Source organism: Agelaius phoeniceus, chromosome 1 (assembly GCF_051311805.1).
Source record: "Agelaius phoeniceus isolate bAgePho1 chromosome 1, bAgePho1.hap1, whole genome shotgun sequence".
NCBI lineage: Eukaryota > Metazoa > Chordata > Aves > Passeriformes > Icteridae > Agelaius > Agelaius phoeniceus.
This window is the reverse complement of record NC_135265.1, coordinates 32025392-32050116: the sequence shown is the minus strand read 5'-3', so window position 1 is coordinate 32050116 and position 24725 is coordinate 32025392. Positions and strand designations below refer to the sequence as shown.

The following is a 24725-nucleotide window of genomic DNA, read 5'->3' as shown; positions in this document are numbered from 1 at the left end:
CACGGGGGCAAGGCAGCCTTTTCCAGAGCACGGAGCCCAGGGAGGCGAGGACAAGGCCCCCGCCTAGAGGCTTTGCCCCGTGACCACGGGAGCGGAGCTGGGAGCCGCTGGACGCCGAGGAGCGAGGCTTCCTCCTCGCTGGACACTTGACAGACGGCGGAGCGGAGCCGCACCGCCAGGGAGGCGACAGGAGAGTCTGGCTCCCACCCGTGTGTCCCTAAATTGGCGCAAGGGTGGCCTGAAACGCTTTCCCCCGCTAACACGGACATTCAGCACACGGCGTGGTCAGCCTGCAGCTTAATTTTTCCAGCTACGCCCTTTCAAATAGCACAGACCTCTGTTTCCTCAAAGAGAAATCCTCCTCTACACCCCGGTAGCGCTGTCTGTAGACAGGCGAGGACCTCTGGTACAAGGGTCTATCCATCTCTGTCCGCTTGCCGGTCGCAGCGCGGAGAATCGGGGTATGCTCCAAGAAAATCCACCCCCCTTCCCGAAAGGTTAGCGACAGCTATCGTTGTGTCTAAAGTTCCGAGATTGCTAATCTACATTGTAGGCTCAAGATGTTAGGTAGACTTGAGCAAGTTGTTCCCAGGATGTAAATTAGGTCCAAAAAGCTGTTGTCCAAATCGAAGAAACAGAGAAATTAATCTGGGAGACTATCCATCATAGGCTGTAATAAAGGGAGCGACATGGATGAGACAGATGATATGATTAAGGAGCTGTGGTCGTTTTAATTAACTTTTTGCTGTCCTGTAATGATCAAACTGGTCAACAGACCCGGTCAATAAGCATGTTAATATCAAACAAATAAAACCAGGGATGATTAAAAACCTCCTGGTTTATTAAATTTGAAATTCAAATGAAATTTATGCTGCAGATGCATACAGAATGCTAATAGATTTTAGCTTTATTGAGAGTGGATCCCACAGGTTTTCAAGAAACGGCACGAACATTTATCTCCTCCCGTACATTAAACTTCAAATGGGGGGGAAAAAAAAGTTTTAATTAATTTCTGGAAAACCTCTCTTTGCTGGCTTCCCCCCCCCCCCACCGCCGCCCCGCCGCCCCCACCTGCATATTATGTTGATGTACTGCACCCTTAAGTGCAGTGGTCAATAAGGCAAATGCAAACAAAATTGTAAGCTTGCTTAAATCCTTTGCCCAGCAGGCAATGTATACAAAGGAGGAAGGTTACAGATGTTTCCGTGGCCAATTCAGAAAATATCAGCTCACCGCTCTCAAAGTTCAGAAGCTGCTGCTTTTCCAGTTTCGGGGAAATTATCAGAGTAGCAGGAGGATGCCCACTGGCAGGAGTTTTGTGATTTCTGTTCTGATGTATTTGCCTTTTTTTTTTTTCCTCCCTCTCAGTTGAGTTCCCTTGTAAAGACTCCCACGACTATTTTTGCAACGAGTTTTTCATAATTTCCCACATGGTGCTTTTAAAGGAAAAGCGCACTGAAAATTAAGGATTTTCGACCCCAAATCAAAGGAGTCAAGGCAAGCATCAGAACAAACAAACACGAAAAGATCAAAAAAGGACACGTTTCCTCTGGGCAGACAAGTGCAGACAAAATACGGATGCGAATGGAAGACCCACCCGGCGAGGCTGTCCTAAAAAGAGATATATCACTAAAGGCTTCTACTTCCCCGGTGTATGGCAAAGTCTCTCAGACTTTCTGGGGCTGAAAGGAATGCGTGTCGATCTTTTTACCTAACCTGGCACACCACAAAATGCGATTTTGTGTTCATCTAAAATGTAATGCTCACGATGCTTGTTTTGCTCTTACGCTTTCTGATCTATGTCTTAATAGTTTCTCCCCATCTTCGGCAGATAAAGAAAGTGGAGATAAAAAGTTAATAAGTATTCATACAAGGGAGTATCTCCGGGAAATGTTCTTCCCCTCTTTGCGGGTGATAGTATTGATTAAATTAAATCCGAAATTTAAACAAGTGTACGTTAGGTCTGTAAAATGAATATCATTATAGAAGGAGACCAAAGCAATGAAGTTAATTCTTTTTATTTGTTAAACGGAGTTCCCTCCTTCCCCCACCCCTTCCTCCTTCTGGGCTGGCCTGTCACGCCTTCTCAACAGGCTAAAATCATTCAGAGCAGCTCGCAGAGAGAAACGCGACATTTATGGTAAGCGTCAGCTTTCAGAGAAAGAAAGCAGTTCATTAATTTACTTCACTCTTACTTCAAAGTATGATAATGTACATTACTCCCTTGATCAATAGATATGATGTACAGTCAATATCCCCACGACACGGAAACGGGTCAAAACCGGAGCCGAGAGAAAGAGGAAAAACATCCCCTGGAAAGCTAAGCAAAGCCGTGGAAAACCCGCGGGGGTGAGAGCACCTGGGCGAGCAGGGCCGGGCCGAGCGGGGTCCCGCAGGGCCAGGGGGAGAGGGCTCTGACCTTCCCCGCAGCCTCCCAGGGCTGGGCGAGGAGCCGAGGAGAGCAAAGCGCTCACCTTCGGGGGGGACGAGGCGGCGGGAAGCCAGCCCCTGGTTGTGCCGGGGCCGCCCGGGTGGACTCCGCTTGTGCGACTCCTCCGCCAAGAATCGCGCCTGAAAGCGCGGTCGGCGAGGGCGAGAAGGGAGGGAACGACAGGCAGCAGTGACCTAAAGTGTTCCCCCCTCCTTGCCGGGACAACGGGAGAAGAGGGGCTGACCAGAAGGGATCGGGAAGGGCGGAAAGGGGGACTAGTGGAGAAACGGGATGCTACCGCTCTCGCCGTGCCGATTATCACAGTATGACTGAGATTATGATGATGATCATGATGGTATAAAAATTCAAACATAAACCGCTCCGAGGGGAAAAAAAAAAACAACCTCAAAAGCAACTGTTGTCAAATTGCGCACACGGCTGTGGGGTGGGGGGGTGATGGATAGGGCGGCCGGGACGAAGTAGCCCGACCCGGGGTGAGCGGTCCCTGCGGACCGGCACCGCAGCCCGCGCCGCTCGCCGACGTGAGTGCGTGAGGTCATCAGCGCCGGCGGGGCCCGACGGCTCGGCTCGACGGCGCTGCTGACTTCACGCAGTCACGTCGGCGAGCGAGGCGGCGGTGGCGGGGATTGGCTGGCGGTGGCTCAGCGGCACTTCAAAGCCGGCGAGGGAGCTACAATTGTGGTGGAATGGGCGGAACTGATCATTGTATTGCACACCTCTAAAAAAAACACTGCCTCTGATTTATCAATATAAAAAAGATCCTCTGAGAGGAGGGCACTTTTGTGTGATGGCAACTTCACTTCTAGGGGTGAGTCTAAGGATTTTTTTCTCTTGCTGGTTTAATTGGTTTCTTTTTATTGTCGATTGGAGGGGGTTAAAATAACCCCTGTCTTGACCGGGGCTATCAGTCTCCTCTATTCAGCCTGGTTTTTTTTTCTTATTCTTTTTTTCTTTTTTTTTTTTTTTTTCTTTTTTTAGCTTAAGTACAAGTGAATTTAGGTGAAAAGAAAGAGTGAGAGGGGGAAAAAGGGGCAGAGTCACTTTTCAGTGAGCAAGAAAAGGTTTTAAGGGCATTTGTAGAAACAACCTACAGCGCCTAGGCTGTGCTGTTCCTGTGCCCCCGAAGAAGTGGCTTTTCTTCTTTACATGTGACTGCTGGAAGAAAAAAAACAACAAACAAAAAATAATCCCAAACCCAGCACTATCGGGTTTTTTTGCGTGCAATTTTTTAAAAAAATTGCAACAGATTGTGGCTTTTTATTTCCCTTTAAAATAACACAACCCACCGTGTCTAGCAGGTACGTTCAACTCGTGTATGCATACATATTTACATATGTTAAATTTATAAATGTATTTCATTATCGTTGCTACGTAAATTAGGCTGATTTAAAGGACGCTTAAAGAAAAAAAAAAAAAATAACAGCAAAACAGTAATTTGATAGTCCTGCGATTCTGTATTTAAGAAAACAGCCTTACTGGCCTGAGGGACGGGGACCAGCCACGTCCTGGGGAAAGGGAGCAGGCTGAAACGTAGCTGCCGCCGTGCCGGGGGCATCTTTAAAGCTACGGTAACAGACGCAACTTTTTTCCCCTCTCTTTTTTTCTTCCCCCTTTTTAACCCTTCCTGAGCTCCTTCGGGGGAGGGGAGTTGGATGGTGAAAAAAAGCCCCGGTAGGCGTTTGGAGGCAGAACTGCGGTGCCGGCCCCAGCGAAGGGACCCTCCCGCGGGAGTCGCGAAACTTTGCGCCCGGGGCCGGGCGGCGGAGCGGAGCGGAGCGGGGCCGGGCGGCGGAGCGGTGCCGGGCGCGGAGCGCGGGGCGCGGGGCGGCGGCGCGGGGCCGCTCCATCCCTGACGCCGGCGGGACGGCCCTCTCCCCTCTGTGCCCGCAGGAGGAACCGCGGGTAGGCTCCACGCCGCTGGCCATGCTCGCCGCGACCTGCAACAAGATCGGCAGCCCCAGCCCCTCGCCGTCCGCCCTTTCGGACAGCACGTCCTCCTTCGGCAAAGGCTTCCACCCCTGGAAACGCTCCTCCTCCTCAGCCTCGGCGGGCAGCTGCGGGGCCGTGGGCTCCGGCCTCCCGGGCTTCGGCGTGGCGGGCGCGGCGCGGAACGGCTCCTCGGCGGCGGCGGCAGCGGCGGCGGCGGCGGCGGCCGCCCTCGTCTCGGACTCGTTCAGCTGCGGCGGCTCGCCGGGCTCCAGCGCCTTCTCGCTCACCTCCAGCAGCGCGGCGGCCGCCAGCTCGCCCTTCGCCAACGACTACTCCGTCTTCCAGGCGCCGGGCAGCGCCGGTGGCGGCGGCGGCGGCGGAGGCGGCGGCGGTGGGGCGGCAGGACAGGAGGCGGCGGCGCACCAGCCCGTCTTCATCTCCAAGGTGCACACGTCGGTGGAGGGGCTGCAGGGCATCTACCCGCGGGTGGGCATGGCGCACCCCTACGAGTCCTGGTTCAAGCCCTCGCACCCGGGGCTCGGCGCCGGCGAGGTTGGCTCAGCGGGCGCCTCCAGCTGGTGGGACGTGGGCGCCGGCTGGATCGACGTGCAGAGCCCCAACGGCGCGGCCGCGCTGCCTGGCTCGCTGCACCCGGCGCCCGGCGGACTCCAGACCTCGCTCCACTCGCCACTGGGCGGCTATAACTCGGATTACTCGGGCCTGGGCCACTCGGCCTTCAGCAGCGGCGCCTCCTCGCACCTCCTCAGCCCCGCCGGGCAGCATCTCATGGACGGATTTAAGCCGGTGCTGCCCGGCTCCTACCCGGACTCGGCCCCCTCGCCGCTGGCCGGCGCCGGGGGCTCCATGCTGGGCGGCGGCCCCGCCGCGCCTCTGGCCGCTTCGCCGCGGTCCTCCGCCCGCCGCTACTCGGGGCGCGCCACCTGCGACTGCCCCAATTGCCAGGAGGCCGAGCGGCTGGGGCCGGCGGGGGCCAGCCTGCGCCGCAAGGGGCTGCACAGCTGCCACATCCCCGGCTGCGGCAAGGTCTACGGCAAAACCTCGCACCTGAAGGCGCACCTGCGCTGGCACACGGGCGAGCGGCCCTTCGTCTGCAACTGGCTCTTCTGCGGCAAGCGCTTCACCCGCTCCGACGAGCTGCAGCGGCACCTGCGGACCCACACGGGCGAGAAGCGCTTCGCCTGCCCCGTCTGCAACAAGCGCTTCATGCGCAGCGACCACCTCAGCAAGCACGTCAAGACCCACAGCGGCCCCGGAGGCGCCGGGGGCCCCGGCGGCGGCGGCCCCGGCGGCGGCCCCGGCCCCGGCGGCAAGAAGGGCAGCGACACCGACAGCGAGCACAGCGCGGCCGGCAGTCCGCCCTGCCACTCCCCGGAGCTGCTGCCGCCCCCCGAGCCCGGCCACCGCAACGGGCTGGAGTGACGGGCGGAGGCTCGGGGCCGTCGCGCCCCCCAGTCCCGCCGCCCCCCTGGTCGCGCAGCCCCCCGAGCGCGCAGCCCTGCGGCGGGGACGCGGACACGTAAGTAGCTGGCACGGCTCCGCAAGAACGGCGCTCAGCCCCGCGGCCGCTCCGCTGCCCTCCCGGGCAACCCCGGTGCGGCCGGGCCGCGCAACCCCCGCGACGGGGGCAGGGGAGCGGCTCGGCAAGGGCGGAGAGCCGCGACCCCCCATGGGGCGGCCCCGCCGCCGCCTCCTTTCCCCTTCGCCTTGAGACCCCCCCGCCTCGTGTTGCTTTTAGAGCGGAAAAAACACCCACGTCCCCTCTCGCTTTGCTGCTGGAAACCGTCCCGTACTCCCTCCCTCCGCCGCTGGCGCCGGCAGAGCCGCGCTCGGTGCCCCGGCGGGGCGGGCAGGCGGGCCGGGGCTGCTCCGCGGCGGCGCCTCCGACGGCAGCGCCGCCAGCCGCGCTCCGCGCCCCGCGCAGCGCCGAGCTGACTCTCGGACCTGCTCTCAGCCCGGTGCCTGCTCGGAGCCCGTCTGCTCCCCGGGACCGGAGCGGCAGTGTGCTTATTTCCCTTCCTCTTTTTTTTTTTTTTTTTTTTTCAATTTTAACGAATCGTTTACCTCCTCGAGTCCGAATTTCACTGCGTTTGCCAGCATATTTGTATAATTCTCGTTTGAGCAGGAATCGCGAAATACGTTGAAAATAATTAGGTTGAAAGTCGTATATTTTTTTTTAACTTCAGACAGATGAAGAAGAATCGTGGGTTTCAAGCGAAGATGTATTTCCAATGCCAAAAAAGGGAGGCCGGGGGGGAATAGGAAAATTAAATATTTGTAAAATGCGTCTGAACCTATAGGTTTGTACCACTGGGAAATCGTTCTAGATTAGCTAACAATTAATTAAACTCCACCAATATATCGGTGTGAGGTGCAGTTGTCCAGGAGACGATTTTGTATAGTATTTTTCTTGTAAATTTCTTCCAGTAAATATTTGAAAATATATTGAAGTACACTTGAGCTTTTTTTTCTTTTTAATTTTTATTTCTTTTCCTGTCACGAGAAAACATTCTTGTTGCAGTCCTGGTTCACTGCATTTTTTTTTTCTGGACTCCTCTCTTGAAGTGTGCATCAAATCACTCTTCAGGATATAGGTTTTGCTTGAATATTAATTTAGCTAGGCATACAACTGTAATTAAGCAAACAATATTTGATAAATGTTGAATGACATTTAATTTAATGGAGCATGTACTTATTTGCATTTGCTGGCAGTTCAGGTATAGTTACGGTGAGAGTTCTCCTATATTTCATAAAGTGGGTTTGCCACAACCCATGTATTAAATAAACTGTCCAAGTGAAACTGAACTAACGTTGGCCTATGTGTATTTCCTGAAAATAATATTGGTAAATGTTAATAAACACTCCTGACACTACATTAGCAGTTTGCAATGCTGCAAACTAATTGTCTCATTGTAATGTTGAAATAATTTGGATATTTCACATTGAAATGAAAAGCCCTTCGCTGGAACATTTTAGATTTGCATTTTAAATGCATGAAATGTAATTGATTTTTATCTGTAATATTTTAAATGGTATTAATAAACTCCAGAAAATCATTCTACCTTAGGTCAGCCAGTTGTTTTTCTTCTTTGTAAGTCCATCGTTGCAGTCAATGATTTGCTTTGAACTCATATGGCATGAGTTGTTCTCTAGAGTTTCAGAGAAAAGTGCGCATACAACGAATGTAAATTTTAGCACATACTAAGAGCAGCTTTGAGGCATTAAAATGGGTAAGTTGTTCTGTTTCATGCTTTTTAAAATGCACCATCAGAGGAAACTAAATGAAGGACATTAGCTCTTCTTTTAGAAAATTGTTAAATTGTTCTTATCAGACTAATTTTACAGTGCCTCTCACAAATCTGAGTATGTTTGAGCAGCTGCTTTGCATATACCTCCTCCTTGAAATTATTTTTCACATCCCTCCAGATCCATTGTGAAAGGAGATTTAATATTGAAATGCTGAGGGTCATTATTGCTTTAAAAGACAAAAGAAAAAGTGGTCCTCCGCTTTTGTTTTGAGCTGAGGTGGTTGTGGCTGGGGGCGATGCTAATTGCCGTAGCGAGCACTAACTTCTTCAGGTCTCAGGGCTGGGAAACTTCGCGGTTGTGTGTGAAAACTCCCTTCTTGTTCGGGGGCGTTTTCCCCACAGGACCGGGAATCTGGGCAATTTCAGGGGCTGCGGGGTGCTGTCAGCCAGCCGGTCAAGCGCTGCCGCCCTTGCTGTGTCCTTTAAATCTTTTCCACAAGCTCCCCCTGGACAACAATAAAAACACAATTGTGCATTTGCTTAGCGTTTTGGCAAAAACCCCCAAAACACCAAACCGAAACCAACCCAAACCCCTCAAACTCCTAACACTTTCTTTTACCACCTTCTTTGGGGAGTGGGGGGATGGGGGTGGGGAAGCGTCTGGAGGTCGTGTTATTTCTGTTTGGAAATCTGGCCTCTTCTGTTACCTAGGGAGGTGATGCTCGCTGTCAGGGTACTGGAAAATTAGGGCTAGAGCATGTAATCTGCATAGCAGAATGATCTTTTGTGCACACGTGTAAAACACATGGTCGTTGGTAGTACCTTGAACAACAGGTATTAAACTGCAGGGCAAAAAAGCACAGACCAGTCAACTCCAGAGGCGTTCAACATTTTGGTCCCCTGCATGGTGTAGGGGTTAGATGGGACTGTTAACAACCACTAGAAACGGAAGTTGCTCTGGTTGACTTTTTCTGAACTGCATTCAGATTTTTCTTCATTACAAACGCAACCAGGAGAGGCCTGCAAAGTTTGCTACTGAAACAAAGCAACAGTTTGCTCTGATTTTTTTTGGTTTTTAATACCATGTAAATGGGGTGGTGGAGCAGCACCTGATTTCCCCATTTGGAGTGAGAGGCAGTGGTTATGTTACTTGGAAATTTTGGTCCTGATGAAATGGTCTGAGCACCTAGTAAAAAGGGTAATGGAGCAGAGGATAACTTCTAATACTGCTTCTCCAATACGCACCTGAAAAGAAAGTGCTATCAAAATGCTATTGTCCAGGAATTTGATGGTTTCTTTAGGGCACTGGTTGCTCCATCTTGGGAATGTTTGGCAGTGGGATAGAGCCAGCAGCAAAATCCATCCTTGGCCCAGGAAGGAGCGTGTGCTGCTGCTGTTTGGGAGCTGCCAGTTTGCATCCAGGGTGTGTGAGAACACACATATTTTTCCTTTCTTTTACTAGCAAAACCCAGCACTTGAAGGCTGAATAGCTCCTTTTTGTAATGGATTTGCTTTTACTAAACCCTTCCAGATAAGGGCATTGAGTTGCTTGATAGGAGCCGGGAACTTGTCTCTGCGTTGTGCAGATCAAGGTAGAGTTAAACTAGTTTGCTGACCTGCGGGTCAAACCGGTGTCCATCAACTTACCTTCCAACAGCCTTCAGATGATTGTGGCCATTCCCGTTTGCTCTCTGACCTTTTAAGTCGCTTCCCTTCAAGCTCGTAGCAATGTCTATCGAATTTCGTGTCTTGCTTTACCCATTATTCCGGCTTTTTATTGTCATTTTCCAGTTTAAATTTTCAATAGAGCAGTGACGGGAGATGTGTGGAGCTGAAGTGATGTAAAACGCCACTTCATTTCTGCCTGCTGATAGTGCCTTTCCTGCTACCCTCCTCCTGTGCCTGACGAGACTAAGCAGCAGTCAAAACGTGCTGACTTCTCCTCGATTCCAGTCTAGGAATGTGAAAGCAGAAAACAAGAACTGAAATATCAAATGCTTTATTTGTGGATGTGGTGGCTAATCCAGCCGTCAACACGTTCACAGCTGTAAAGGTGATGGAGGAAGGATACTTGATGCAGTCCAACAAATCTTTCAGTACGAGTGGCTGAAAGTAAGTATGCACTTGCCAAGACCTGCCACATTTCAGTTACATTCTGTGAAGCAACCTCTGGTTTATCTTTGCAAAGAAGGAGCTGGGAAAAGGTGTGAGCAAATTAGGTGTGCAGTTGCCCATGTTCTTGCCAGATTTATGATAGAAGGACAAAAAACTCTTTTGCTGTATCAGAACAACCTTATGTTTCTTAGAATAAATTGGGATTGATTTCTAAGCTCACTCCATTGCACTTTGTTTTTTTAATCATAAAGATATATTAAAAATTACTCAACAATTCCATGGAGGAGAGCACATTTCGTAATATCTGCTTTAAAAAGTAGAACACTAATTTTTCACTTGTTATGGCATCGTTTTAAGCAAACTGTCTATCTTTTGCTAAAGTGTATGGAGAAATTTTTACACATCAGGAAGGTGTGTATTGAGGAAAACTGCGCTATTTAGGACAATTATTGTGTTTCCTGTTGTATGGTTTTCTAACTGCCACTTGGAATTACTTTTTTAAAAAAGGGATTAGGGAAATACGGGATAATGGCAAGTGGATAGGAGCTTTAGTGGGGCACTTTAAATACAGAGTAATTCCATTTTACACTTGTGGATTTCGAAACAGACTGGGATCCTGTATTACTTTTTGAGAAGGGCACAATTTTTCAAGAAGCATATTTATATTGCCTGCAAGGCCCGGTGAGGAGCTGAATAATGGGCCAACCGCCTGTGGCGTAATCTCGATTTTGGCAATCCGAGAATTCTGCTTTTCAGCCTGAGCGATACTGCTCTGCTAAGTGCAAAAAGCAGACGGGGAGCCCCGACGCTTGCGCGAAGTCGGTGTTCCCAGGGAGGCGATGCTGGGAGCAGCCCCCGCTCCCGGCTGGAGCCTCGGGGCCGCCCTGTATGTCGGGGACGCAGAAAGAAGGCTTGTGAGTGTTCATCCCTTATTATGGAAAGAGAGGTGCTTGGGCGGGAGGTTTCTTTTGAACAACTTTTGTTTCTGGGGCGATGTCAAGCCGTGCAAATTTCTTTTGCAGGGACGAGGAAAAGAACACTTTTTTTTTTTTAAAGTATTATTGTTATTATTATTATTGCCGGCTACATACTTTGCTTTACGCCTTGAGACAGGAGGATGTGCATGTGTGTGCCTGTGCACCCAGTGCTGCTCTCCCACGCCTTACCAGCTCTCCTTCCGCTGACAATCAAGCCGGCCACTCGCACATCCCGGTTGCTGCTGAGCAGAAGGCTCTGCACCTCGCCCGGACTTTCTCCCCATCGCCGCACCGCTGCTTCTTTCGGGAGCCATTAGCTGCCTCCCCATTGCCCCTTCCCCTTTTCCTCCCCCTTTTCCACGGACACGCTGGCGCACACCGTGGAGCGGGGGCGGCGCGGCCGGAGCTGCCGCGGGCTCGCAGCGCCACCCGGCGTGTGCGCCCCGTGGGCAGCGGGAGCCCCGAGGGGACCGAGCCGGCCCGGCGGGAGGGAGGGAAACTCTCGCCGAGCTCTGGGGCTGACCCGTGCGGGAGCGGCGGGAGGCGCGGGGCTGGCCCTGCCCGGTCCCACCCGTCCTGGCACCGGGCGCCGGCGTGTCCTTCAAACTCAGGGTGTTCTACTCCAAATCACAGCCAGTTCTCTCCCCCCGGACGAGGTGCCCGGCTTTCCCTCGAGGGACACGTCGCGACACTCCTTAGGACGGTGGGCTTATTTTTTTGCAGAGCAAATGGTCTAGTATTCGTTTCTGCGGGCAGATGAGCAGCTCCAAGCCTGTATGGGAGAATGAATCTCCGTGAAATCGCCTGGAAATAGGTGAGATGAAGAAGGTGCCCGCAGCCCCCCAGGCTCTGCCGAGCGTTCGCACAGCGGCTGGAAATGGGGCGGCCGGGGATCCCCGCCGAGGCAGGACGATATCCTTGTCTCGGATGAAGAGACGCTGGAAGTGCAAAAGCAGCTACTAGGGAAGGATTGGGGATTTATTTTAGATGCTTCATCCTGGAATTCTTTGAAAGCTGCTGGGCGGGGGAGGTGACAGGGTGACAAGGGCTTTTGGCTGAGTTGCTAAACTCATTCATGTAGTTGAACGCTGTCTCGGAGACGGCTTTTTAAAAATTTTTTCCTTTTTCTTTTTTTTCTTTTTTTTCCTCGCGTTTGTTGCAGAAAACTGTCCCGAGGAGACGCTCCAAAGTACTTTCCTATATTTTTGTAAATTTATCTTCTCAGGGTAGCTCAGGTGTTCTCTTCACAGACTTGTGCGTGTGAAAGGCAGAAAGTGTGTTCCTGATAATTAAAATTGCTCCACAGTTAAATAACGCTGCTCCTGGCTTCAGTTTTAGAAAGCACTTTTTTTTTTTTAAATCAAAATATATAGTATGTTATTAAATTCTTACAACCCTGTTGGCACCCGGTTTGGGAAGGGCTAACGGGAGGCACCGGCGGCGGCTCCCGGGGCGCGGGGGGACGGAGCGACACGGTGACAACGCCGCGGAATGGGCACAGCGGCAAAGGTGTCCTCTCAAAGGAAAGGCGGCCGGCAAATAAAACCCCTTCAGCCTGCGAATGAGGTACTGAAGTAATATCCCCGCCGGCTTCCCTGCCTCCGATTGCAAGGAGCAGGCAGTCGGATTTTTAACTACTCGAAGGAAGATGTTTTAACACTCAGAAGCGCAGGAATTTTTCTCTTTTCACTGCTGTCCCTTCTTACATAGCTCTCGAAATTTTTAACCCCTTAGTCGCCTTCTCGCCTCTACTTTTCAGAGATTTAGGATTTTTCTTTTTGGTTTTGTTTTGTGGTGGGTTTTTTTTTGTTTGTTTGTCTGTGGTTTTTGTTTTTAGGTATTTTCACGCTCATACTCAAAGATCAGACATAGATGCCTGGCAACAGGTATGAAGATTTTCTTCTCCATTACAGCCATCAACCTGTTGAGAGGATGCTGCCTATCCTTGCAAGTCTTGCTTATTGCAAAAACATAACCACCAGACTCCACTCAACTGCCTTCTCAGACCTGCCAAGTGAGTTCTGTGAACCTCTCTTTCCTCAGGGTAAAGGAGGCAAGCCACAATTATTTGCCAGTAGTGATTTTTGGTTTCTCCAGATAAATAAATATAAGGTGGGATTGCTGAGCAGTGAAAGGTATTAGATTTGATGCAGAGTTTAGGTGGGCAGTGCAAACAGGCTGTCCCAAGGAGGAAATCCCTACCTGGTAGTAGGTTGGTACCTGAAACTTCAGTAAGAGCCAGCATCACTGTCTGCTGTGTGTGTTTGCTTTGCTTTGCATAGTCCGACCATTACCGCACTAAGAATGGGGTTTAATTTGCTTGTCCATATACATATGAAAGGACAAAGCCAAACGGAGAAAACACTTGCCAAACACAGTTTTCAATTGCGCTGAATGCAGCGGCACACTGTTAACTCTGCACAGCCATCTTCGGTGTTAGGACAAACACAGGTCTCACTTTTTAGAGGGGTGCAGAGCAGGACTCCTTCCCTCCAGAGCACTGGTGTCACTCACGAACAGTGTCACTCACGAACTGTGTCACAGTCCTGGCTCAAGCAGCCAGGGAGTTTATCAACCTCGTGCACCAAGCCCAAGATTTCCAGCAGACTTCTGTTTTAATGCCCACTTTGACAGTGGACCACTTCTACTTTCAATTAAACTCAACAGCCTGTGGGAACAGCTGCAGACTAAATTTACGTCCCGTTTTGCCAAGAACAGAATATTTAGAAGAATGGATGAATGGATGAACGAATGAATGAATGAATGAGTGAATGAATGAATGAATTGAAAGCACATGCAAGCAGCATATCTTTATTTAAAAAGAGCTTTCAAAACTCTGTGAATTCTGAAAGACTTGGATCCTGAAAAAATTGGTCTCATCAAGGACGTCCTTAAAAAGGTAGCTGCAATAAATTTGTTTTTAGTTCTGCCTAGTCCTTCTCCCTTCATGACACAGAAACCCAAAAATTCAGTCTGTTTCTCCTCATAAATGAGAAAAGCTTAATTGATGTCAAAGTCATGCTGTGGATCTTGTTTCTGTTCTGGAGAGCAACTGAGTACCCAAACATGAGTTCAATTACAAAACACAGTATGTAAGGGTTCATAATGTTTTATAGACATTAAATCACAACTTGGCTAGCATTCATGTCAGGCCCTGCTAATTTTCACTTACTGTGGCAGACATTAGCTTTTTCTGACTGTATGAGTCAGGTAAGAAAGATGATGGACTTCTAAGATGCTAAGCTTCCACATGTGTATCCTCTAGTCTATTGTGAGGTAAATATTCCAAGGTACATTGCATTCAGCATCAGGGCATATCAGAGAAGGAGTGTAAAAAAAAATCTGTTACACATACATTTAAATTGAAATATAGATACAAAGAACAAAAGATTTTCCTTCTCTTGTTGCAGTATTTTTTGGTCTTAAATGTACAGCAGGCAATGATTTCCTGTTGTCAGTAATACTACATAAAATGATTGGTGACGATAGAAGTTGTGTTGCCTTCTAGAGATAATACACATTTTACAGGTTTAGACTACTTACTTTCAATATCTTTCAATCAAAATTTAATAAAATATGAAAGCCATGAAAAAAACCCCATGGTTAGTGGTCTTAATTAACAAGTATTTTCATCTGGTAGTATTTATCTATTTTGTTTTAATTTTGTCATTTGTAGGCAGAAAGACATGCTTGTTTCATAACATAATTGCTGACCTGCTGTCAAAGTGCTCATGGGAGAATTAACAGAAGTTTTAAAAGAGACCCAAATCTTCAAGAAAATATGCACATCATCACTTCTTCTCATGTAAAGGAGCGAGAGCGAGATTCAACAGCTAAAGATGAATGAAAAAGTTTCAGCCTTTTGTAAAATAGCTGGTGAATTTTACTTACTGATTGTGGGCCAAACACAATCAGTAAGTACAATTATTTCATCTGCTGCAATAAATTTAAAATTACATGTGTGGATTTTTCCATTTGACAGCAGAGGAAAATGTGCTTCTGAAGTCAGGCTTAATTCAAGAAAGTTCTGTTAAAAATACTTTTATATAATTTATTGTGTTTCTTCAGGCACAGAAGAGATCAGAAGGGAATAGCTGCATCAACTAGATACATTTTTGGCACATAACTTAGTAATTTAGCCACATCTCCTCTTTTTGTAGTAGTCACCATGAGATCACTAAACCTGCTATACTTTTTTTTAAATGTTTTTTGTCAGCTGTCATTTCTAGCCCAACTGCAATAACTTCTCTGATAAAATCTCTGTTTAGTCTGTGTAGGACAAATTTTCATTCTCATGAAACATTGCTTTTATTGGGGCTTTTCCTGGGTGAAGACTAAGTTGAAGAGTCAATAACACATCAGGCTGTACCTTCATGACAATGTGCTTTAGGGCACAAGCACATCGGAGAAAGAAGGATCTTGGTTTTGGGAGGGTTTCAAGGCTGATCTTACTGTGGTCTTCCCCTGATGGCATGGGTTTATCTAGGTTGTTATTTCTGTTTTCTGAGCCATAATCTACATTTCCAGAGAGTACAGCACCAGCAGAGAAAGTAGGTAAAGTTTTGTCTCGTTGTGAAAAAAAATAAAAAAATAAGAGGAAAGATGAAACCCAGTGAAGAGAATAGGAACAGGAAATAAAACACAGGCACTTGGCTGCTGCCAAACCCAGCAAGCACCTTACTGCACAGGTCCCTGCATGCCCAGGCATGGATGTCCCTACATGCTCTCAGGCTCTGTATGGCCACTTTGGTGTCATCCTGCTCGTCCCTCATGAGCTTGACCCTGTTCACATGCTTTGAGGATTCCCACTGTATGCTACCAGGATTTAGCCCCCCACACAACTACAGGGAAGTGCTTTTAATGGATGATGAGAGGAAGGTCACAGCAGTGTGCCTCCCTTTCCTGTGACTCACCAGAGGCCTGCGCTCCAGCAAGGCAGGACTTCCAAGTAGTCAGAGCAGGGGTGCCCAAGCTGAGAAGTGAACAGAATTTCAGTCATTTGTCCTGGGGCATGGTCTAACTGCTCAATGAACACTGACAAAACTAAGCTCCAGAGATCAAATGATGTATGGTTTCTTCTGTATTCCTGCCAGAGAAGAAAGAGATCTGTATCTCAACAGAGATGTAAATGCTGATGAAATCTTCCTCTGAAATGGGAGCAGTAACAAAAGCTGCCAGGCTGGTGAGATACTTTAACTTGTAACAAGGCATGAGGTTAATTGGGATATAGGAACAAACTCCACTACTTAGCTGCTTATTTTCTTCATTTTTAATAAGATAATTGCGCCTCAAACCAGCCAATAGATACAAGAGTTCCTGTGCTGAGAGGTACAGAGGCAGACTGGTGGTTTGATTATGTGAGAATTATTTCCATAAGAAATCACTTCAAATTACAGACAAATTTATTTCCACACATGCAGACTGGCAAACAGTATTTAATGAAATCAGGATAACCTTTACATTTTTTGACTAATACAAGAATATGTCCCTAGTATGATGAGAGACTGCCTGCTTTTTTGAGATTGCATTTATATTTGACAAGTACCTTTCCCATTATGTAAAGCTGATCTGTGTAACTGAGGCTGTGGGATGGATTGTTCTAATAAGGGAAATTCAGCAGGGAATTGTAGTACACTTAACTCAGACTTATGAATTAATTAATTAACAAAAGACAATTCACTTCAGAATCTGGAACAAATAGGCTTGCAAACTAAAGTCACTGTGTTGCAGATCACTTTTCTTAAGAGATTATGCCTTGCAACTTGGTTTTGCATGTGGAAAAATTCTGGAATACTTTTTGTTTGATAAACTGAACTCAGTGATTTTCCCTGAGCATAAGGACCTTAGGTTTCACTTTTATCTAACAGGAAGGCACCTCACATACTGCAAATCCTGCCACCAGGACCAGTTTCATTCCTCCCTGTGGGAAGCTGGGGGTATAAGACCTCTATTGTGATGATATTCTGTGTCACAGGACTAGAGCAGTTGTGGGAAGCTGTAAGTTTGGGATGGATTAAGGACTGTTGAAAAGAAACCCTTTCCTACTGTGTAAGGAGCAGCTCTGATACTTCTTCCAAGACTGGAAGACTTTATGCAGCAGCATGAAGTACACATTTTTGAGGAAGAGAAGTGGAGATGTGCATAAATTATACTGCAGTCCAAATGAACTACTGCAATACCCAGGGTACTTTCAAAATTCAACTGGAAAGCTATATATCTAAACATATAAAATCTCCTGTCTGTGGAACTCTACCAAGACAGGGAGTTAGGACCCCCAGAGTGAATCTGAGCAGTCAGAGGCTTGGTTAAACCAGCAGGAGGAAGGGGTGCTGGTGGGTGACCAGGACTGCTCTCATGAGGGTGAGGCTGGTGCTGCTGGGCACAAAAGCAGGCACTGCAGTTGTGCCTCCAGGCATAAAGTGGCTCTTCTTAGCCAAACATGTGACATGCTGAGGGAGGGAGAGAAGTCTCAGTCACACATACATGTTGCATAATCATCAAATATGCCTGTAATACAGTTCTGTCAGAGGCAATTTTCACTTCCATGTGGTTGTCTTGGGAAGCCTCCCTTTCCTAGGCTGAACTGCAACTATCAAATCTCAGCTGGTTTAGCTGAAAAATTATCATGGAATGGCGCCTTTTGACTGAAATGGATTGTTTTACACTCTGTTGTGATGAAAATAAAATCTAAAATTAGCAAACTCTGTCTTCACCAAGTTATGAACCCGGTAAATTTTATGAGAAGACAAGTTTACTTTGCTTTATTTGCAAAATTATTTTGAGAAGGTTTTCACATTTTCACAGCACTTTCCACAAAAAAGTGCCAATTTTTTCTCCCTAAAGATAAAACTGAAAAAGAGATGCTGAGGCAGGTACCTAAAAGTTACAAACGAAGTCTATAAGAATAGATTTATTTTTTCCTCCCCATATTTTTGACACAGAAAAGGTCTTTTCACTAATTCCTAATTAGATTTATCATTAGCATGAAAACTTCAGTGAGCATTGCAGATCTTGTGCTGTGTGCTCAGGTCAATACTTGTCCTGTCTACTGAAAGATGAATGGTATGTTTTCATAGGATCATAGGCTAGACTCTCTGGCAAAGCTCATGTGGAAGTAACACTATCACAGCAAGTGTCTACTTGAGTACTTGCAAAAACACCCAAACACCTTCCCCATAGGCATATTCACAATTTGTTTCCTAAAGCACTCAAAACAAGTTGAAACAAGTGAGCAGGACAAGAGGGTGGAGGGCCCAGGTGAACAGCAGTATCTTTGTGCAGGGTACATGAATGGCTGTCCCAGCTGAAGATTCACAGCTGTTACATGGTTTAAAATTTTCCAGATTTCAAACTACAAGTCAGATATTTCCAGCTAGACCACCAAATTACTAAACTGCATCACACAAGGAAAATATTCAGTGTTATGTAAAGAAGAAGCAAAACCCTTCTGACATTCTCAGTTTGCATCCATAGAAGAGGAACACTTCCCATAGCAAAGTGATGGATGAGCAGAACACCTGACATATAAGGCACCCTGAAGAGGTCAATCAAGGTAATTGAAATTCAGAGAAAGATAACTCTCTTGCAGTCAAAAAAAATACACCAAGATGAAATGTTATTTATTACTTAGTGAAATATTATTATTATTAAAATTTTGATGTAAAAAATACAAAGGTGAAATATCATAAGCTTATCTTTAACAAACACAATCTGTCTATTTGAAGACATGACTCTAGCCTGTCTCTTGATAGTCCCCCTTTTCCTCTATTCCATCCTCCCTCCCCTTTCACTCTTGAAAGAACAGTCTGGTTTGCAGTTTGTTTTGTCACTCCAAGTTTTTATAGGACAGTCTCTTGCCCAGAGTCTCTGGTGGGCTGCCCTATGCTCATCAGTGACTGCTCTCTTGCTGCTACCCTGGTTTGTGCAAGTTCACACAAAGAGAAAGCAATAGGTCTTCATCAATAAATGCAGAGAGCAGTGCACACATAGAGGGCAGTGTGGAAGGTTAGGTACAGAAATGCATCCTGAAATACGGCGGGAAAGAAAAGGGCAGCTGAAAGGATCTGTAAAGATAGTCCAAACAGTAGGAGATAAGTCACAGAAAACTGTGGTGATGCCTGCCTCCAGTGAGTAAGGGCAGAGGACTTGAATTCGAATGTTGTAGATATCTAGTGTTAATTCACAGAACCATAGAATGGTTTGTGTTGCAAGGGACACTAAAGATCACCTAGTTCCAACTCCCTGCCACTGGCAAGGGCACATCTCACTAGACCAGGTGGCTCCAAGATGCTTCCAGCCTGGCCTTGAACACCGCCAGGGATGGGGCACCCAAAACATGTCTGGGCAAACTGTTCCAGGGTCTCACTGCCTTCATTTGAAATGAAGCTATTTTAAAAATCCTGTCACACAGCTTGTGTGATTTCCTCAGCTTGTAATTTAGTGATAGCATTAGAACCTGGTGAATAATTTCTGGTGAAATCAGATTGAAGGATGATGCAGGGAAATGTAAGGGGTATTTAGTGAAGATCCACAGCTGGGGGCTGGATAAAAAAGACTGTAAGGACACTTCTGTCTAGTGAAAGAGGAGAATTAGGGGTTACACCTGAAGTAATTGTATGGAAAACAGAAATATAAAAGGGAAAGGGTCCTCTGATCCTTCAGGTGTCATTGTGTGTGAACTCAGCTGAAATGAGCCAAGTTTAGACTCCAGGCTGCAAAATTTTAACAGTGATGATAACTAGCCATTGGAATGAAAAGAACCGTTTTCTGGAATCATCAAAAAGGCTACAGTAAAATTCTTGCTACTTTTAACTCTTTGACCACTTTTATTTTTAAAAGGAAATAAAATGTAGTCTAGGCAGAAATTAGTTGAAGGGATTCCTATTTGAGGACAATAACAGCAGTCCTCTACAATGAGTTTACTATATCTGAATCTATGTAGATAAGCCATCAGCTACAAAATTGCAAAATTGACTGCCAGAGGCTATAGGAAACTCTAATCTATATTTAACATTTCAAACTCTGTGAGAGCTAGAAGAGGCTGACTCTGAACTCACAGGTCTGTTTCAATGAGGCCCACCATCAGCTCATGCTGAGATATTTTTTGGATAATTAGGTTTGAGTGGGTTATTCATTTATCTTAGATGTTTGCATAATAAATTTGAAATGTGTTCAATTTATTCCTTGATCATTTGGGGAAAATACAAAGTTTGAGAAAAATCAATTTTTGGCCAGTTTTGCTGACTCGTTAGTTTAATGAATCAAAATATTTTTTAAAAAAATCAAATGCTGACTTCTGCAAAACTTTATTTTCGTGTCAGTGAAGGATCATGTTTAGCCTTTTTTCAACCCTGATTCATGGCCCACTGAAATTTATAGGAGCCAGTCATTAGCTATAATGAGCTTTGAAATGGGTCCCTTGTGAAACAGACTGCTCAGATGAGAACAGATGCAATCATATTTGGATTTTTAAACGGTACAGCTTGAATCTGAATTGTTTGCATTCAAGTCAAAGTGTGCTGACTTAGAAGAAGAGATAATTGTAACACTTAGATGCATCTGCCTACTAACTTCTACTGATTGCTCTGCCATGAATTCCTCATCTAAACAGATGCATAAATGGAATTCTGCAAGAGTTTGCCCTGGCTGTGTTATATTCAATATTTTCATTAATGACCTAGATGGGAAGAAGAGCATGCTTATTAAATTTCCAGAAAATGTCAAGTTGAGAAAGACTGGATGCCGGAGGACAGGATTAGAATTCAAAATTACCTTGACTAACTGGATAAATTGTCTGAAAAAATAGGGCAATATTCAATAAGAACAAGTTCTAGGAACTAAACTCAGCAGGGAGTGACCAGTTGCAACAATACCATGCTGTTGCAAAACACCCTCCTGACACACACTAGGCAGGAATAGAGACTGCAAAGCATGGCAAATAATCTTTCTGCTCTGCACTGCAAATGCCTCAGCTAGAATATGCGACCTGGCTTTGGGCAAAAGACTTCATAAGGGTGTGTGCCAGCTGGAAAATACCCAGCAGAAAACAGCAATGATTTAGATTAGATATCAGGGCAAAGCAGTCCTTTCAACAAGGAGAGTGAAGCAGAGGTTGCTGATGGTTAGGAATCGTCAGCACTGGATACTTATTTGTGTCTGAGAAAGTTGAAGGTCTGCTTTAGACACTCCACCTGCAAGTCTAATAAATCCTTTAAGTGAGATTGAGCAGTGTTTATTCTAGGCTTTGTACACCACAGGGTGAATTAGTTATGGTTCAGTAAATGTTTTTAGAAGATAAGTCTACTCTAAACTCAGAAGTGGGCCATGTCCGGCATAGAACGTTTAGAAGTGCCTCAGTTATCAATACTTATGTATTTCAGCTAAGATTATTCTACATTAAAAAGGTACACAGATTATTTAGACACAAAATTTTTAAAGATGTTTAGTACTTCAACAAATCTGAAAATGCATTTCTAATTTTTTAACCCATGACTGAGTCATAATATGACCGATTATTAAGGAATTTACCACTCTCATTTCCTCCTCCATGTAACTTCAATAATTCTACGGGTCACATAATAAATGCAAACCAAAAACCCTACCATTTTCCAAATAATTGTAGTAATGGTCTTTATTGAGCTGGGCGCACTGAAGGATTTAGCATCACAAGGGATTGAAACTCAAGCACTTATACACCCTATTTTTCATGTGATTTATCCAGTTTTTCAAGGACATGTTTTATTAACACATTTTGATATTTTGGTATATGCTTGGCTGCTGTGGGATTGTGTGCACCTCTGAGAGAGTAAGCAGTCTTCTGTTATGGGTTGAGTAGAGTGAACAGATATTTCTTCCAAGAAAAAAGCAGAAGGAAAATCATAAGGAAACCATGAAATTTTAATGTTTTTATATGCTGAAAACTGACTGATAAAGCCAGTAAAAAATTATTCTCCTTTCCAATTGTCCCTTAAAGAAGCTCAACATAGCCTTGACGTTGTGCGCATACACTTCATATTGCCACAATGTGTGCTAACCACTTTGTCAATTAACTTATAATTGATCTACAAATGTGTAAAAGAAAATACAAATCAAGAAAAAAGAGATTTTGATGAATGAAAATTTGTCACAATCCTTGAGCTTTTCTGTAATATGTCACTATCATAGCAAGTATTTTTTATCATATTTGCTCCTTATTAGGATTTCTCTATCCCTTGTTCTTAAGGTGCTTTTAAGTTTGAGGTAGTTAGCAGTAATACGGATTTACACAAAGAGAAATTGAAGCATGGGATGCAAACATTTGTGGTATTCAGGGATAGAACACAAATCTCTAAAGTCCACCTGTAGCAATTTAAATTGGGACTGGAAATGGTTAGAAAACGAAATAATAAGTTAAATTTGAACAGAGCTGAGATGTAGCCTGAAACCAGAAAAAAATAGTTTACAGATTTTAATTTGTTTGATTTGTGCTTCCAAATCAGGTCTATCACTACAGTCCTTAGCACCAAGAGTTCAGTTTAATGATTTAAACCTCCTCTTACAAAAATTAACATAAAAACTAGAACAACAATTTAAGATTATGCAGCTAATTAATTATATCTGTCACTGTTAGTTCCAAGGGAGTCTGCTCAGTTGCATATTTTATGGAGGAGAAAAAGAGGGAGTAAGCAGTTGAGTGAAAAGGTGAAAAATTGTCTGCAGCCACATTCATATTCAGTTCAATGTAAAAAGTGTATATTTATTCTCTGAAGGCAAGAATACTGATCAGGTTGAAAGACTCCCAGTCCTAAATAGGACCTAAGTACTGTGGAATAAAGCCTGTAAATCCAGCAGGTCAGACAACGCCCTTTTGATACTAACTGCTCTTTTTTTTTTTCCTTCCCTGACAGCTCATTTCTAAAGAAGACCTCAAGCTACTGATGTTTTATGGCAATGTTTGTGCATTTGCTAAATTAAAATATGCTTCATGTCTTGCCATTACTGCTGGTAAATTCTTTTTATTATTTTTCATTGGTAACAACTGGAAGAGTAACTGTGCTTGGTGCTGGTCATGGGTGGTGAGTGGTCACAATGCAGGTCCTTCTGTTCTGGGCACAGGCAGCAGTTTGTTCCACCACCTGAGGAAAAACAAGAGAAGTTATAATGTGTCTACATGGTCTGGCAAAAAGAGAAATGGGTTTGGAAGCCTCTGAAGGCAGCTCTGGATATGTGAATTCATGCAAGTTAAGATGGATAGGATAATTTCTCTGAGTCTGCAAAGCATCTCTGTGTAATGTCTGTCACTGACTAGCTAAGGAAAGAGTGTAGGTCTTTTGTAGGTCTGCTTCACTGCCCAGGTTGCACACACTTAGGATCACAGTACAATGCCTCTTGCACTTGATAACCCTCTGCTGGCAAAACCCATTACTTTATTGACCCTTCCACCACAGAAATGGGATGAGCACAGGCTGCTTCATGAAGTTGAGTCTAACAACCCAAATCAGTTGAGTTTAATTCAAATAGTCAATGTCTAATCCAAATAAAATGGAGATCTACAGAGCATTAAGAGGGCACAAAACAATGCCAAATTAGATGATGATAGTATTTTATATGCTGGGATATGTTGTCAAGTAACAACTAGGCCTCCTTGCTTTTTTCCCTAAGGTTAAGCAGCTGTGTTGTCTCTGTGTTGCAACTTCATCAATTATGTCTTATGAATATCAGGTCTGAATTTTCAAGTTATGGACAAAACCTGAAGGGTTTGTCTGCCCTGAGAAATTTACTGCCAGAGCTACAACTTTCTTCATGGATACACTTTTTCCTTCCATCCCCATAGGGAATTACAGCAGTATAGTTAAGTTGGTAAATTTTCCTATTTAGACAGGCCCAGACTTCTCAAGAAACACTCTAAATTAAATATTTCTCCTGGGGGAGTAGCAGATACATGCATACTTTCATCAGGTTTTGGTTATACCTACACACACAGCAAACAAGTTTAAGAGACAGCTACCTGCAGTTGTGTTACAAGGATATTTTCTCATGACAAGGATATTCTGTCAGGGCTCATTTATCCTGCAAATCTCAGCCCAACTTTGAGCAGCATGACTTTGTGGCCTTGGCCCAAATTTTGTGAAGCCAAAAATCCCTTAGAGGAATATCTGCAAATCTTTTTCCTCCCAGAAAACCTAAGTCTAAACTGTGAGGTAGAAGTTCTTAGAAGTGTAGTTAAAGTATGAGTAGATATCTACTGAGAGTTATCCTACCTTTTCTGCAGAAGTAAGATTAGAATCTGGTGGTAATCCCATTCTCCTGTTCTTCATCTTAGATGTATGCTGGAGAAATAATTGTGTTTTTTTATACTACATATGTACTGACAGAATAACCAATGAGCGATGACAGAAGATTTTTGTAATTTACTTCTAAATATATTCTCAGGGTAACAACTGATCTCACTGAAAGCCACAGGAACTTTTTTTGCTTTAGACTCTTGTAAAATAAAAAGTATAAGAAGTGCACATAGGCCCATGTGTCACCAGAAACTATGAATAAAGTGCTTCTCTATGTGAATTTAGGGCTTACGTATCTTAACTAGATCAGGGCTATCCACCCAAGAAAATCTTTCTAGTGTTAGAGTTGGGCCAGCCATGCACTAATGAACACCTTGATCTCTGTCATCTGCTCATACAAAGATGAGAAATTCTTGAGCCAGAGATCTGGCTCTCAAGGTCTAAAATCACCTTCTAGAGCTTCTTGATGCTAAGCAAACTGATGACTGCCTGTCTTTTACTGGATTTTAAAGGCTTTTGGCATGTATCAATTAAACTATATTTTTAAGATTTAAATACCTGTCTTAATTCAAACAAAAGCCCCCAAAATACTCAGCAATCCTCCCCTATGTATTCTGAAAAAAAAAAAGGAATTTTTAAAATATGGTTTGTACTCATGACTCATTTGAACTACTGGAATGTCACTGGAGAGTGGATGTGTCCAGATAAATTCTAAAAGAGAACT

The 24725-nt window shown here is 45.3% G+C and overlaps 1 protein-coding gene across 5 annotated transcripts; it reads left to right on the top strand.

The window, feature by feature from the left end:
• Positions 1-2120: 2120 nt before the first annotated feature.
• LOC129125954 (transcription factor Sp8) lies at positions 2121-22709 on the top strand. 5 transcript variants are annotated; one of them, XR_013181467.1, is made up of 5 exons: positions 3075-3260; positions 11463-11553; positions 12653-12753; positions 18083-18291; positions 22625-22709. XR_013181467.1 is itself a non-coding variant. In XM_077175842.1 (3 exons), exon 3 carries the CDS (start codon positions 4376-4378, stop codon positions 5819-5821), a length of 1446 nt encoding a protein of 481 aa, XP_077031957.1. In that variant the 5' UTR covers positions 2121-2140; positions 2236-2349; positions 4343-4375; the 3' UTR covers positions 5822-7460. The 5 variants fall into 5 exon arrangements, 3 of the variants coding, with proteins under 3 accessions (XP_077031957.1, XP_054497634.1, XP_077031951.1); XM_077175842.1 differs by lacking the exons at positions 3075-3260; positions 11463-11553; positions 12653-12753; positions 18083-18291; positions 22625-22709 and adding exons at positions 2121-2140; positions 2236-2349; positions 4343-7460; XR_013181469.1 differs by lacking the exons at positions 3075-3260; positions 18083-18291 and having other exon boundaries at positions 11243-11553; positions 22625-22660.
• The last annotated feature ends 2016 nt before the right edge of the window (positions 22710-24725 follow it).